The sequence below is a fragment of the Mesoplodon bidens genome (assembly GCF_964165515.1).
Source record: "Mesoplodon bidens genome assembly, chromosome: 2".
NCBI lineage: Eukaryota > Metazoa > Chordata > Mammalia > Artiodactyla > Ziphiidae > Mesoplodon > Mesoplodon bidens.
The window spans coordinates 25,527,376-25,544,127 of record NC_138177.1 but is presented as its reverse complement, the minus strand read 5'-3'; the positions used below and the strand labels follow the sequence as shown (position 1 = coordinate 25,544,127).

The window sequence follows — 16,752 nt, the reverse complement described above, 5'->3', positions numbered from 1 at the left end:
TACTAGATAATGGTACAATTCCCTGTGCTCTACAGTATATCCTTGTTGTTCATCTATTACATATATATTAGTTTGTATCTGTTAATCCCATATCCCTAAATTTGTCCCTCCCTCCACCCTCGTCCTTTTGGTAACCACTAGTTTGTTTTCTATATCTGTGAATCTGTTTCTGTTCTGCATATATCTTTGAGTATTATTCTGGATAACCAAACAACTGTAATCCTTCAACATTTTAGTCAATAAACCATTGAGAAAGTATTGGTTTGTCTCTGAAACCTTCTACTGGTATCATCTGATAAGATCAAGAAAGAACCAGCATCAAAACTTGCAGGAAAGGTGTCTGTCAGTGGCTCAGGAGAAAATCCAGAGACAATAGTACAATTCCCTTTTAAGAAATGCCACATCACCACCCTGGATGGCACAGAGACAACAATGTATGAAAACATGGACAATGAATGATTTTGAATGTGAAATTTTAGGAATACTTTAGCCAGTAGCTGAGGCAATGGTACATAAATCCAAATATCCTAACACATCATCCATAAACTTTTAAGCCTAACAAGATTAAACAAAACAAAGTATATACCTGCAGCATAACTAAGAGAAGCATAACTACAAGACTACAAGACTCAATTACCAAAAGAAAATCCTTACTTTCCAATGCAGTCATTTCTCAAGTTCACACCCAAGCCTCTATATAGCTTTATAGAGAGGGTGGAGCCCAGAGAACATGGGGGAAGAGAGAGAAGGGAAATCGAGAGCCCAAGATTAAATTACAACCATTCCCACAATGAGATGGTTGATAAATATTTAGAATCCTGGTAGATCAGGGCACTGGCTACAGGAAACTGACTTAAAAGTGCCTGAAGACTCTAAAAGGCAGCCTGGAAGGCATTGTTTCTGGGCAGCAGAGGGCAAGAGGAAGGGAAGGAGTCCTTTAGAGACTGTGTGAAGGGGGGAAAAAAGCACAGAGGGGGAAACTTAGGATTCTCCAGGACAAAGAAAGCAGGAAAAAAAATGGAAAGACCCACAACCACACTGCCACCACTCTGAAAGCATTCAAAGAAACCATACTTTGCTACACTGACAGAAGAGGAAGCACTTGAACTACAGATCTCAAACCACCCCAAATAAACAGCCCTGTCCAAGAAATGCAAACGAACAACAGAAAGCCACTGCAAGAGGTAAACAGAAAATGAGAATCACTATAGTTGATAACTCTCCCCATCCCCGACCCCCCCAAAAAAACATGGAGACGAAAATTATAAAACAACACTAAAACATAACACTCTACATTGTTATTAATATATGAATTAAATATCCTTAAACAAAAATTCTGAAGATACGAAAACATGGCCTGAATAAGAAACTTCAAAACTAAGAACAGAAAGAAGAAAAGAGTTGACAAAACTCAGGAAAGAAATAAAAATCATATAGGAAAAGAACTGAATTACAAACTGCTTAAGGAAGAACAGATTCAAATGAGAAGTTAATAAGGGAAACTGAAGAAAACAGAAAACTACCATGAGAATAAGAGAATAAAGAAAGAAGAAATAAGGGTCAGAAAAAGTGACCATAATGAAAGGTAAAGAAGACCAATCATACATATATTGGACACCCTTAAGAAAAATTAAATGGAATAGAATATTAAACTACAATCTAAGAAAAATCTCCAGAAATTAGACCTGATTCTGCATACTAAAAGGGCCTGCCAAACACCTGGGAAAACTGACCTGCAGTAATATACTCAGAGAAACATTCCAGTAAAACTATTAGACTTTAAAGATGAAAAACCATTCCTAAGGTCTCCAGGCAAAAAGAGCAAAAAAACTTAAAAGATCAAGAGAATTAAATGAACAGACTTCTAAAAAGCAACATAAAGCAAAACAACAATGCAGCTGTACTTTCTAGAAACTCAAGGAAATAAAATGTAAAGCAACAGAAAACATTTTAAACATGCAAGAACAGAGTTCCTGCCATTCCCAAGAGCCCTTGATCAATCTACTAGATCAAGATTCAGCAAACTTTTTCTGTAAAGGCATCAAATAACACAGCCACTTATAGCTGTAGGAGATATAATGAGACATACACGGAAACAGTAGTAATGAGACTTCACAGCACTGTCAATATAACACAGACCAAGTAGACAAAATATAAAGAGATAAGGCAATTTAAACATAATAATGTAGCGCTTACGGATACTTGTCAAATGTTGCACCCTGATAAACACATATTCTTCTCACATACCCACAAAACATTCACAAAAATTGATTATATATTTAGTTACCAAAACAAAACACTAGTAACACTAGTAACTTCCATAAGGTAGAAATATTATAAACAATACTTTGATCACAATGCAAAGATGCTAGAATTTACTAACAAAAACCAAAAAGGCTTTCCATCTGGACATTTAAAAGCCTCATATTAACTCATGGGTTAAAGAGAGCTGAAACTACAGAATTTTTTTTAAAAATGACAAAATACTGTGTCAACAACTTATGGGATGCACTGCAAGACATGTTTAAGAGAAAATTCACTCTACTAAACACTTCCCAATTTAAAAAAAAACCCAAATTAACTAAATACCGAGTCCAAAAATCTAAAAAAAAGAACCACAAAGTACCAAGAATATAAAAGCAGAAATGAATGAGGAACAGAAAATTAGCAGATCTAATAAACTGTTGTTTTGAAAAACATAGACAATACACTACGCTAGCATGATTTAGGGGAAAAAAGTAGAAGCACAAATATGTAAGAAACAATGAGATAAGTAACCAGTGAAACAAGGAATTTTAAAAAATATAAAAGACTACTTAGTTTGCAGACTTAATTTTAAACAAATTTGGAAACGTATATAAAATGCATAATTTCCTAAGGAATTACAATTACCAAAATTGATTGCATTAAAGTTAGAAAGCCTAATCAAATCAATTTTCATAGAAGAAACAGAGACATTTTTGTGGGAACTGCCCCACAAAAATTCACCAGTCCCAGATAGGCACAATCTGTGTGAGAAAAATTTTAAAACAGACTTGAAAGGCCCAAAAGCAGATCTGAACAATGGAAAGACACCTCTTGTCTTTGGACAGAATTCAACATTATATAAAGATTTCAGTTTTCCAAGTTAATTTATAAAGTTAATGCAATCCAAGGAACTTTATGGAGCTAGACTGAAGAGAGATACTTCTGAATATACTTTGTTTGAACTATGCTAATACATTCCACATTCAAAATATAATAAAACCAACAAAGATGGGCAAAACCAAAAATGGAATAAAACAAGCAAACAGACAACTATATTTCAAATGAATAAATTAACCACACTGAAGGAGAAAAAAAGAACCAACTCCAATAACTTCTGAACAAAGTATTTTGACTACCTTCAGACTAAAACAACTGAAAGAAGATTCTAAACTGTTAATATGCCTTTTTTAAAAAGTGGTATCACTTAATTCTAAAACAACTTAATGCATTCTAGGACTGGACAAACAAAAATGTTGAGCACCAGGTTTTTCCACTCAGAAGGGCAATACAAAAATAGAAAACTGGAAAACTCTATGGTTTTAAATTCTAATTGTAGGTTCAGCACAAACTCATGGTGAGATAAAGACAGGGGGAGAGAGAGAGGAAGGAGCAGGCAGGTGAGCCTAGCTGCATAAAAATATTTATGAAAAGTATGTATACACATATTTACTAGCTCTTTACACCAAGGGGAACTAGAATCAATGACAGTCTAATAGGAATGAACACCCAGCACCCAGATTCTATCTCCTAAATGCACACACTTCCACTAAAAGGAATCAAGGCTCCTTGGAGAAATGGCTAATTCAAAGCTGAAGCAGGGAAAAGTACAAGATGAACCTGAAATATATGGAGCTGGAAAGCAAAGAAGCACTCAAAGAATGAGGCAGCAATGTAAAAAACAACAACAACAACAAAACCCAAACAAAGAGATGACTGCTTTGAAGGGACTTCCACTGGCCATAGAAGAAACAACCTGAGCATAAAAATAAGTTAATAAGATATTATGGCCCACTGAATAAGATATAGGAATACATGAGTCCATACTCATAAATAAATGAAAAAAAGTCAGCAAAGAGGAAAAGCTCCTTACAGTAGAATGCTAACTAATAAATGTAGAAGCAAAAATCAGATTAGAAAACCATCATTTCACAAATATAGTAATAATCGACCCAGGCAAAAATCATCAATGGATGCTAAAACGAGCAGATTAAAGTTTGAGGAATAGATTATCTACCAAATCTCAAAGAATCTCCCAACGGAATATTAATTATAAGGTAAAAAAGAGTAACTTTTCAATAGAGAAATTTGGCAGACACTATCTTAAGCAAATGATCAAAGTTGTCAGTAATGAGACTGACATCAGATGCCTCCAGATGTGACACACTGAGAAGACACATAACTTTTGTGGTACTCCTGCTAAAAATATATAACCTCAATCTAATCATGTGGAAATACAGGCAAACTCAAACTGAGAAACATTTTGCAAAGTAATGGGCCTGTACTCTTCAAAAAGGTCAAGATCATGAAAGTCAAAGACTGAGGAACTATTCCAGATTAAAGGAGCCTCAACAGACATAATAACTAAATGCAACATGTCGTCCTGGCTTGGATCCTAAAGTTTTTCTTTTTTTTTTTTTGGCTATAGAAGACATTATTAGAACAACTAGCAAAATATGAATATAGCTTTTAGATTAGACAGTAGTACTGTATCAATGGCAATATCCTGTTTTGATAACTGTATTGTGGCAATATACATGATCTTGCTCTTAGGAACAACACATTGATACTCAGGGGTGAAAAGGCATCATGATAGCAACTTGCTCTCAAGAGGCTGAGAAAAAGAAACAGTGTATATATATTTAGAGAAAAAGTTATAAATATATAAAAATATTAACAGTTAGAGAATCTGAGAATGGTGTATACAACTTCCCTGTACTAGAGTCTTGCAACTTTTCTGTAAAACTAAAATTATTTCAAAGTAAAAAAATAGTTTCAATTTATTTCACATCTTTTTTTTTTTTTTTTTGCAGTACGCAGGCCTCTCACTGTTGTGGCCTCTCCGGTTGTGGAGCACAGGCTCCAGACGCGCAGGCTCAGCGGCCATGGCTCACGGGGCATATGGGATCTTCCCGGACTGGGGCACGAACCCGTGTCCCCTGCATCGGCAGGCAGACTCTCAACCACTGCGCCACCAGCGAAGCCCCATTTCACATTTATATTTCTTATAACTCCAAGAATTCCGTGTAATAAAATGTCTATACAAATAAATACAAAATATTCTTTCATCAGTACAGAAATTCTAACTGATAAAGCACTGTCAGTTTATTTGGTAGTTTTTTTGTTTTTATTGATAGACAAAGTAACAATGTACCTTACAATCAATTAAATCTTATATTCAAGGAAATACAATGATTCCAAAGTTTCATAGGAAAATATTGTTTAAAAAGGCAAAAACTAATCAGTTCAGAAAAAAGTCAGCATCATTATCACAAAATCACTATAAATACCTTGTGTTGCTAGAATAATCCCACATGGCCACATCTAGGAAGCTCCGAACCCAGGTCTTAGAGGGCTCCTTGAGAAATTTTTGCTGGTAGATCCCTACTACAAGATCCTCTACAGTGAGAAGTTCTAGATCTTGCCTGATTTCTTCCATTGGTAAACAGAAACACACATACAATTAGTAAGTTTAGGTACACAGAACATGTACATCAAAATGGAAGCACAGATATTAAAATGCATTTGAGCAGTGACCCAGTTTAACTTACCTGATGACTTCTCCATATGCTTCAAACACCAGTTGACTCTGGCTCTATCATCAGACTGGAGAAGGGAAAAAAAATTTACTTATTTTCTCCTATCTTCTGTTACTTTTAATTAATGTGGTCCTTTCAAACTGGGGGAAGGGGAGGGAGGAGGGGTAAGGATGGTGAGAAGGGAGAGACTGAAGAGTCTGTGACAACTAAACAAGAACTGTAAAACAGAGCAACATATTCTAGAAAATACTGCTAATAATAACCAGTTATGTTCATAAAGCAATGTTAATATACTTTATGAACAGCAAGTGAGACTTAGGGTAAGCAAATGAAGAAACCAATGTTCAGAAAAAGATAAATAAGGTGATTTGTGTTCATGGTGACACTAATATACAATAAGGTTAAAACCCAATTCTATGACACCTAGCCTAGAAGAACTTAGACAAAACAAAGAATAAAGACTACAAAAAGAAGATCAAGGGACTGCTACAAAAACAATTTTGAACAAACAATTCTCTTGCCTAGGAGGATAGGTGTACAGACTAGAAATCCATCCTTCAGAGTAAAAACAATTGAAGATATTTCAGAAGGAGGAACTAAAAACATGAGATCGACCAAAGCTGAAATACATTCAGTTTTTGCAGTCTTCAAAATCCCTCCAATACCAGAGAGATTTAGACGAAAAAGCATTATACCTAATTACATTCAAAATAAGAATGAGCGTATATATTTTAACACACAGCTAATACATAGGCAAAAGTTATTCCTTTGGGTATCTTTCATGGATCTTTTGGTTTCTAAGTAATGACTTAAAAGAAATTCTTATGTTGAAATTACCTTGCAGTAGACAGGTGGCCAGTTCCCTGGATTTGGATGAATGAATCTATAAAGGTTTTGTAACACCATTGCTTGGTCATGCCCAGATTCAAAGTTTGAAATAGGAATCTTGTGAGTAGAATCACCTGAAGGAAATAAAAAGTAGGTAGGAGTTAAAAATTTGACTAAGACAAATATTATGGAGTAGGTATAGAAGTAAGGGTACAGGAAGGGAGTAGTGGGTAACATATTTAAGCACTTGTACCAAGCCTGCTTATGGTTAGGTACTTTACATATTTTATCCCATAATCTTATGAGGTAGATAATATACACATATTAGAGAAGAGATAACTGAGAAACACAGAAGTTAGCAGTAAGTTAATAGTTGGGTGAACAGTGGAGTCAGGACTCAAACCGAGGTTTGTTAAGTGAAAGAGCCTATATAGTGTTTTCACTATTCCTATGTGGCCTTTCATGAATCTGGTTTATTAATAAGGCTGGAGACCTTGATAGTAATAACTGCTTTTTAAAAGACTGTACAATGAATACTTCTACTTCCAGTAAAACATGGACCAAGTAATTCAGACCAAACTTCCCACAAAAATTTAGGATGTCAAGAGCACCTGCGGTAGCAAGGAATTATTAGATCAAGATGCAAAATATTATAAAATCCAGAGAGGTAGTCTAGCTCTGGGGGCAGTTTTCCCCCTGGAGTAATTTGCTAATTCCAGAAGAGGAAGTTTAATGGCTGAGAGTGTGCTTCTGACAGCTTTGGGGGCCTGGTTTGTGAGACCCCAGGTGTCTAGAAAAAGGAAACATAAATCCTCTCTGGAGGAAGAAAACATCACTATAAACCTCATTCAATCATTTTTTCCCAAATAGTCTATGTGAATAACCAGGTAAAGAAAAAAAATGAGAACCAAAACAAAGTTAATAGAGATCCAAAGGTAGTCCAGATGAAGTTACTGGACACAGATTTTTTTTTTTTTTTTGCAGTACGCGGGCCTCTCACTGTTGTGATGCCTCTCCTGTTGCAGAGTACAGGCTCCGGACGCGCAGGCTCAGAAGCCACGGCCCACGGGCCCAGCCGCTCCGCGGCACGCGGGATCCTCCCGGACCGGGGCACGAACCCATGTCCCCCGCATCGGCAGGCGGACTCCCAATGACTGCGCCACCAGGGAAGCCCTGGACACAGATTTTAAATAATCATAGTCAATTTAAAAAATTCATAATCAAATTATGAATTTCAGCATAAAACTGGAAACTATAAAAAAGAATGCTCAGAACTCCCTGGTGATCCAGTGGTTAGGACTTGGCATTTTCACTGCTGGAGCCCTGGGTTCGATCCCTAGTCAGGGAACTAAGATTCCACAAGCTGCAATGTGCAGCCAAAAAAAATGCAACAAGAGTTCAATTTCTGATAATGACTGACTAGGGAAAGCTGAACATATGAAACGCCTGCTTGAAAGCACTGCAGAGATATAAATGTAGTGAGGAATTATGGGCCCAAAATCTTAGAAAGGATGAAATCCTAGAGAGCTGAATCTGGCAGTTGAGTTTGTTGGTAATTTGGCCATTTATCAACTCTAGAAGAGGAGATATAAAGGCTGAGAAATTTTCAACAGATCTTGAGCTATGAAGAATTAAAAATATTACTCCAATATTACCTGTGTATATAAAAATTTATAAATTAAAAAATATTCAATTGTCTTCTGGTCTCCACTATTTATGCTGTGAAGTCAATTATACATTTTACTGATGATTCTTTGGTGGTAATATGTCCACCTTCCTCCTTTTTTTTAAGTAAAGACCAACTAGAAAGAGACTGACTCTCATAAGTCTGAACCCAATTTTAAATTATCTCAATATCTGAAATTAGATTAAAGCAACCTGAGATGGATAGTTACTCCAGATTTCTGAAAGAAACAATCATAAATCTTTGGAGAGGAGTAACAAGTTTTCATATGTACTGTTCAGCACTCAAAAATGACCAGATATGTTAAGACAACTGAAAACTTGACTGAACATCAAGATACCCAGCAGACTATAAAAATACATCCAAAAAAACGATCCCTGTAAAAGGGTTATCAGACAAAAAACTTTAAAATAATGAGGCTTATTATGTTCAAGGAAATGAAAAAAATACTGATAACTTCAACAGAACCATAAAAAATAAACAAATGTTAACTCAAAAATTGAAAACACATTCCTCAACCCATCTTAGGATGGCAAAATAGCCTTGATAATAAAACTGGTTAAGATTAACCTCGGGCTTTAACACGAATGCACAAATCCTAAAACAAAATATTAGCAAACCAAATCCAGCAGTTTATTTAAGAGTCATACAGTGATGATGCTGGATTTGTTCCTGAAATGTAAGGTTGGTTTATGATTAGCAAATCACTATATAGACAAGAGACACAAATCATCTGAGATCCAGAAAGAGTATTCATTAAAATGTGCAACTGATATCTCTAGTGAAACTGGAAACGGAAGGGAATTTCTTTATCCTAATAAAGAATACATACCAAAACTAAGAAAAAGAGAAAAGAACACTACAGAACACTCATTGGTAAAAGATTAAAAACTAGAGCTCATAACCAGCACACTAAGACAGAACAAGTTTTAAATTTTTTAAGTAAAAGGTACAGATTAGAAGAGTCATTTCACGGATGTAAGGAAATCTGCTTAAAAAACTCAAGAGTTTAGCAAAGGTGGGATAAAACCAAAACACAAAAGTAAACAATTAGAAAATATAATTTTGAGCTATCCTGTATAATAGCAAGAAAAATGATAAGCTATAACTAATAACATTAAGATTCTGGAGAAAATTATATAAGACTTTATTATAAATGACTACACATCTAAAAAGTAAAAGAGTAGCCCCATATTAACATAAAGAATCAATATCATGAAGCTGTCAGTTCTCCACAAAATGATCAAAAGATTTAAAGATGATTCAAAATACTGAGATTAGTTTCTCTGGACAGAGGATAAGATGGCAAAGTAGGGGGACCTGAGCTCACCTCCTCCCACAAAAACACCAAAAATCACAACTAAATGCTGAACAACCAGCAACAAAGGACTAGAACTGATCAGAAAAAAATATTCTACTTCCAAAGACAAAGAGGAAGCCACAACAAGATGGTAGGAGGGATGTATTCACGATATAATCAAATCCCATACCTTCCAGGTGGGTGAAGCACAAACTGGAAAATAATGATATTGCAGAGGTTCTCCCACAGAAATGAGAGTTCTGAGCCTCATGTCAGGCTCCTCAGTCTGGGGGTCTGATATTGGGAGAAGGAGCTCCAGAGCATTTGGCTTTGAAGGCTAGCGGGGCTTGATCACAAGAGCTCCACAGAGCTGGGGGAAGCAGAAACTCCCCTCTTGGAGGGCACACACAAGGTATCATGTGCACCAGGACCCAGGGCAAAAAGCAGCGACTTCACAGGAGCCTGGGCCTGACCTACCTGCTGGTCTTGGAGGACCTCCTGGGGAGGTGGGGGCAGCTGTGGCTCACTGCAGGAACAAGGGCACTGGTGGCAGAGGTGTTGGGGAGTGCTCATTGGTGTCAGCTGTCCTGGAGGCCACCATTCTGACACCAAGACCTGGCCCCACCCATCAGTCCGAAGGCTCCAGTGCTGGGATGCCTCAGGCCAAAAAAACTAACAGGGCAGGAACACAACTCCACCCATCAGCAGGCAAGCTGCTTAAAGTCTTCCTGAGCCCAGAGCTGCCTCCAAACACACCCCTTGACACAGCCCTGCCCACCAGAGGGATAAGACCCAGCTCCACACACCAGTGGGCAGGCACCAATCCCTCCCACCAGGAAGCATGTACAAGACTCTTAGACTAGCCTCACCTACCACGGGGAAGACACCAGAAGAGGAACCACAAACCTGAAGCCTATGGGGCCGTAAACACAGAAAGTCAGACAAAATTGAGATGGCAGAAGAATATGTTCCAGATGAAGGAACAAGATAAAAACTCCAGAAGAACAACTAAGTGAAGTGGAGATAGGCAATCTACCTGAAAAAGAATTGAGTGTAATGATAGTAAAAATGATCCAAGATCTCAGAAAAAGAATGGAGATACAGACCAAGAAGACAGAAGAAATGCTCAACAAAGAGCTAGAAAATATAAAGAACAAACAGAGTGGAACAATACAATAACTGAAATGAAAAATACACTGGGAAGAATCAACAGCAGCATAAATGAGGCAAAATAATAGATAAGTGAGCTGGAAGACAGAATAGTAGAAATCAATGCCATGGAACAGAATAAAGAAAAAAAGAATGAAAAGAAATGAAAACAGTTTAAGAGACCTCTGGGACAACATTAAATGCACAAACATTCGCGTGACTGGGGTCCCAGAAGGAGAAGAGAGAGAGAAAGGACCTGAGAAAACATTTGAAGAGATAGTAGCTGAAAAATTCCCTAACATGGGAAAGGGAACAGTCACCCAAGTCCAGGAAGTGCAGAGAGTACCATATAGCATAAATCCAAGGAGGAATGTGCCGAGACACATGTTAATCAGTTTGACAAAAATTAAAGACAAAAAGAAAATATTAAAAGCAACAAGGGAAAAGCAACAAATAACATACAAGAAAATCCCCATAAGGTTATCATCTGATTGTTCAGCTGAAACTCTGCAAGCCAGAAGGGAGTGACATAATATACTTAAAGTGATGAAAGGGAAAAACCTACAACCAAAATACTCTACCCAGCAAGGTTCTCATTCAAATTTGACATAGAAATCAAAAGTTTTACAGACAAGCAAAAGTTGACAGAATTCAGCACCACCAAACCTGCTGTACAACAAATGCTAAAGGAACTTCTCTAGGCAGAAAAGACCACTTCCAGAAACAAGAAAATTACAAATGGGTAACCTCACCAGTAAAGGTAAATATACAATAAAAGTAGGAAATCATCCACCTACAAATATGGTATCAAAACCAGAAATCCTGACATGAGGAGAGTACAAACACAGGACACTGGAAATGCATTTGAAACTGAGAGACCAGCAGCCTAAAACAACCTTGTATTTATATAAACTGCTATATCAAAACCTCATAGTAACCTCAAACCAAAAATCTACAATAGATATATACACAAAAAAGAAAAAATCAAACACAACACTAAAGATAGTCATCAAATCACAAGAGAACAAAAGAGAAAGGTTAGAAAAAAGACCTACAGAAACAAATCCAAAACAACTAACAAAATGGCAATAAGACCATACATAAGGGTAATTACCTTAAATGTAAATGGATCAAATGTTCCAACCAAAAGACACACTCTGGCTGAATGGATACAAAAACAAGACCTATATATATATAGCCTACAAGAGACCCAATTTGGATCTAGGGACACATACAGACTGAAAGTGGTGAGAGGATGGAAAAAGGTATTCCATGCAAAAGGAAATCAAAGGAAAGCTGGAGTAACAATACTCATATCAGACAAAATAGACTTCAAAATAAAGACTGTTACAAGAGACAAAGAAGGACACTACATAATGATCAAAGGATCAATCCAAGAAGATTTAACAATTATAAATATATATGCAGCCAACACAGGAGTGCTTTGATACATAAGGCAAATGCTAACAGCCATAAAAGGAGAAATTGATAGTAACACAATTAAGAGTGAGGAACTTTAACTCCCCACTTAAATCTATGAATAGATTATCAAGACTAAAAATCAGTAAGGAAACACAGGCCTTAAATGACACATTAGACCAGAAAGACTTAATTGATGTTTATAGAGCATTCCATCCAAAAGCAGCACAATACTCATTCTTCTCAAGTGCACATGGAACATTCTCCAGGATAGATCACATGCTGGGCCACAAAGCAAGCTTGGGTAAAGTTAAGAAAACTGAAATAATATCAAGCATCTTTTCCAACCACAACACTAGGATATTAAAAAAAAAATCAACTACAAGAAAAAAAACTGTAAAAACCAAAAACACTCAGAGGCTAAGCAATATGCCACTAAACAACCAATGGATCACCAAAGAAATCAAAGAGGAAATCAAAATATACCTAGAGGCAAATTAAAATGAAAGCATGACTATCCAAAACCTATGGGACTCAGCAAAAGCAGTTCTAAGAGGTAAGTTGACAGCAATACAACCTTACATCAGGAAACAAGAAAAATCTCAAATAAACAACCCAACTTTATACCTAAAGCAACTAAAGGAAAAAGAACAAACAAAACCCAAAGTTAGCAGAAGGAAAGAAATCATAAAGATGAGAGCAAAAATACATGAAAGAGAGACAAAGCAAACAACAGAAAAGATCAATGAAACCAAAAGCTGGTTCTTTGAAAAGGTAAACAAAATTGATAAGCCTTTAGCTGGGCTCAAATCAATAAAATTAGAAATGAAAAAGAAGTTACAACAGACACCAAAGAAATAAAAAGGATCATAAGAGACTACTACAAGCAAGGGTATGCCAATAAAATGGACAACCTAGAAGAAAGGGACAAATTCTTAGAAAGGTACAATCTCCCAAAACTGAACCAGGAAAAATAGAAAATATGAACAGACCAATCACAAGTACTGAAATTGAAACTGTGATTTAAAAACTCACAACAAACAAAAGTCCAGGACCAGATGGCTTTACAGGTGAATTCTATCAAACATTTAGGGAAGAGTTAACACCTATCCTTCTGAAACTCTTCCAAAAAATGGCAGCGGAAGGCATACTTCCAAACACATTCTATGAGGCCACCATCACCCTGATAACAAAACCAGACAAAGATACCACAAAAAAAGAAAATTACAGGCCAATATTACTGATGATCATAGACGCAAAAATCCTCAGCAAAATAATAGCAAACCAAATCTAACAATACATTAAAAGGATAATACACCATGATCACGTGGGATTTATCCCAGGGATGCAAGGATTTTTCAATATCCACAAATCAATCAGTGTGATACACCACATTAACAAATTGAAGAAGAAAAACCACATGATCATCTCAATAGATACAGAAAAAAACTTCTGACAAAATCCAACACCATTTATGATAAAAACTCTCCAAGAAGTGGGCATAGAGGGAACATAACAAACTCAACATCATACTCAATGGTGAAAACATGAAAGCATTTCCTCTAAGATCAGGTACAAGGCGAGGAGGTCGACTCTCCCCACTTTTATTCAACATAATTTGGAAGTCCTAGTCACAGCAATCAGAGAAGAAGAAGAAAGGAATCCAAATTGGAAAAGAGGTAGTACAACTGTCACTGTTCGCAGATAACATGATACTATACATAAGAAATCCTAAAGATGCTATGAGAAAACTACTAGTGCTCATCGATTCGGTAAAGTTGCAGGATACAAAATTAATACACAAAATCTTTTGCATTTCTATACACTAACAACAAAAGATCAGAAAGTGAAATTAAGGAAACAACCCCATTTACCATTACATCAAAAAGAATAAAATACCTAGGAATAAGTATACCTAAGGAATCAAAAGACCTGTACTCTGAAAACTATAAGACATTGATGAAAGAAATCGAAGATGAAAAACAAACAGATGGAAAGATACTGTGTTCGTGGACTAGAAGAATCAATATTGTCAAAATGACTATACTACCAAAGGTAGTCTACAGATTCAGTGCAATCCCTATCAAATTACCAACGGCAGATCTAGAACAAAAGATTTGAAATTTGTACAGAAACACAAAAGACCCTGAATAGCCAAAGCAATCTTGAGATATGAAACGGAGCTGGAGGAATCAGGCTCCCTGAACTCAGACTATACTACAAAGCTATAGTCATCAAAACACTATGGTGCTGGCAAAAGACAGACTTATAGCTCAATGGAACAGGATAGAAAGCCCAGAAATAAACCCACACACCTATGATCAATTAATCTACGACAAAGAAGGCAAGAATATACAATGGAGAAAAGACAGTCTCTTCAATAAGTGGTGCTGGGAAAACTGGACAACTACATGTAAAGGAATGAAATTAGAACAATTCTCTAACACCATACACAAAAATAAACTCAAAATGGATTAAAAACCTCAATGTAAGACTGGACACCATAAAAGTCTTAGAGGAAAACATAGGCAGAACACTCTTTGACATAAGTTGCAGCAATATCTTTTTGGATCCACCTTCTAGAGTAATGAAAATAAAAATAATAAATAAATGAGACCGAATTAAACTTAAAAGCTTTTGCACAGCAAAGGAAACCATAAACAAAACAAAAAGACAACCCACAGAATGGGAGAAAACATTTCCAAATGAGGCGACCAACAAGGCATTAATCTCCCAAATCTATGAACAGCTCATGCAGCTCAATATCAAAAATATAAACAACCCAATCAAAAAATGGGTAGAACCCCGAATAGCCAAAGCAAACTTGAGAACGAAAAATGGAGCTGGAGGAATCAGGCTCCCTGACTTCAGACTATACTACAGAGCTACAGTAATCAAGGCAGTATGATACTAGCACAAACACAGAAATACAGATCAGTGGAACAGGATAGAAAGCCCAGAGATAAACCCACGCACATATGGACACCTTATCTTTGATAAAGGAGGCAAGAATATACAGTGGAGAAAAGACAGCCTCTTCAATAAGTGGTGCTGGGAAAACTGGACAGCTACATGAAAAAGGATGAAATTAGAACACTCCCTAACATCATGCAGAAAAATAAACTCAAAATGGATTAAAGACCTAAATGTAAGGCCAGAGACTATCAAACTCTTAGAGGAAAATATCGGCAGAACCCTCTATGACATAAATCACAGCAAGATCCTTTTTGACCCACCTCCTAGAGAAATGGAAATAAAAACAAAAATAAACAAATGGGACCCTAATGAAACTTAAAAGCTTTTGCAAAGCAAAGGAAACCATAAACAGGACCAAAAGACAACCCTCAGAATCGAGAAAATATTTGCAAATGAAGCAACTGACAAAGGATTAATCTCCAAAGTTTACAAGCAGCTCATGCACTCAATAAAAAAACAAACAACCCAATCCAAAAATAGGCAGAAGACTGAAACAGACATTTCTCCAAAGAAGATATACAGATTGCCAACAAACACATGAAAGAATGCTCAACATCATTAATCATTAGAGAAATGAAAATCAAAACTACAATGAGATTATCATCTCACACCAGTCAGAATGGCCATCATCAAAAAAATCTAGAAACAATAAATGCTGGAGAGGGTGTGGAGAAAAGGGAACACTCTTGCACTGTTGGTGGGAATGCAAAGTGATACAGCCACTATGGAGAACAGTATGGAGGTTCCTTAAAAAACTAAAAATAGAATTACCATACAACCCAGCAATCCCACTACTGGGCATATACCCTGAGAAAACCATAATTCAAAAAGAGTCATGTACCAAAATGTTCATTGCAGCTCTATTTACAATAGCCAGGACATGGAAGCAACCTAAGTGTCCAACAGATGAGTGGATAAAGAAGATGTGGCACATATATACAATGGAATATTACTCAGCCATAAAAAGAAACGAAATTGAGTTATTTGTAGTGAGGTGGATGGACCTAGAGTCTGTCATACAGAGTGAAGTAAGTCAGAAAGAGAAAACCAAATACCGTATGTTAACACATACATATGGAATCTAAGGGGAAAAAAAAGGTCATGCAGACCTACTAGAGAATGGACTTGAGGATATGGGGAGGGGGAAGGGTAAGCTGGGACAAAGTGAGAGAGTGGCATGGACATATATACACTACCAAACATAAAATAGATAGCTAGTGGGAAGCAGCCGCATAGCACAGGGAGATCAGCTCGGTGGTTTGTGACCACCTAGAGGGGTGGGATAGAGAGGGTGGGAAGAGATATGGAAACATATGTATATGTATAACTGATTCACTTTGCTATAAAGCAGAAACTAACACATCATTGTAAAGCAATTATACTCCAATAGAGATGTTAAAAAAAATATGGGTAGAAGATCTAAAGATTTCTCCAAAGAAGACATACAGATGGCCAAAAAGCACGTGAAAAGATGCTCAACACCACTATTAGAGAAATGTAAACCAAAACTACAGTGAGTTATCACCTCACACTCGTCAGAATGGCCATCATCAAAAAGTTTACAAACAATAAATGCTGGAGAGGGTGGAGAAAAGGGAACCCTCCTACACTGT

The 16,752-nt window shown here is 36.6% G+C and overlaps 1 protein-coding gene across 3 annotated transcripts in view; it reads right to left on the bottom strand.

Annotated features, from left to right (window-relative positions):
- Positions 1 to 16,752, bottom strand: part of MAEL (maelstrom spermatogenic transposon silencer) — a gene marked incomplete at both ends in the record, with an annotated part of 38,429 nt that overhangs the window by 10,769 nt on the left and 10,908 nt on the right. For all 3 annotated transcript variants that reach the window (XM_081225039.1, XM_081225040.1, XM_081225041.1), the window contains 3 exons: positions 5,535 to 5,676; positions 5,796 to 5,850; positions 6,621 to 6,745. In XM_081225039.1, the coding sequence (XP_081081165.1) occupies positions 5,535 to 5,676; positions 5,796 to 5,850; positions 6,621 to 6,745 (322 nt within the window). The remainder of the gene's footprint in view (positions 1 to 5,534; positions 5,677 to 5,795; positions 5,851 to 6,620; positions 6,746 to 16,752) is intronic.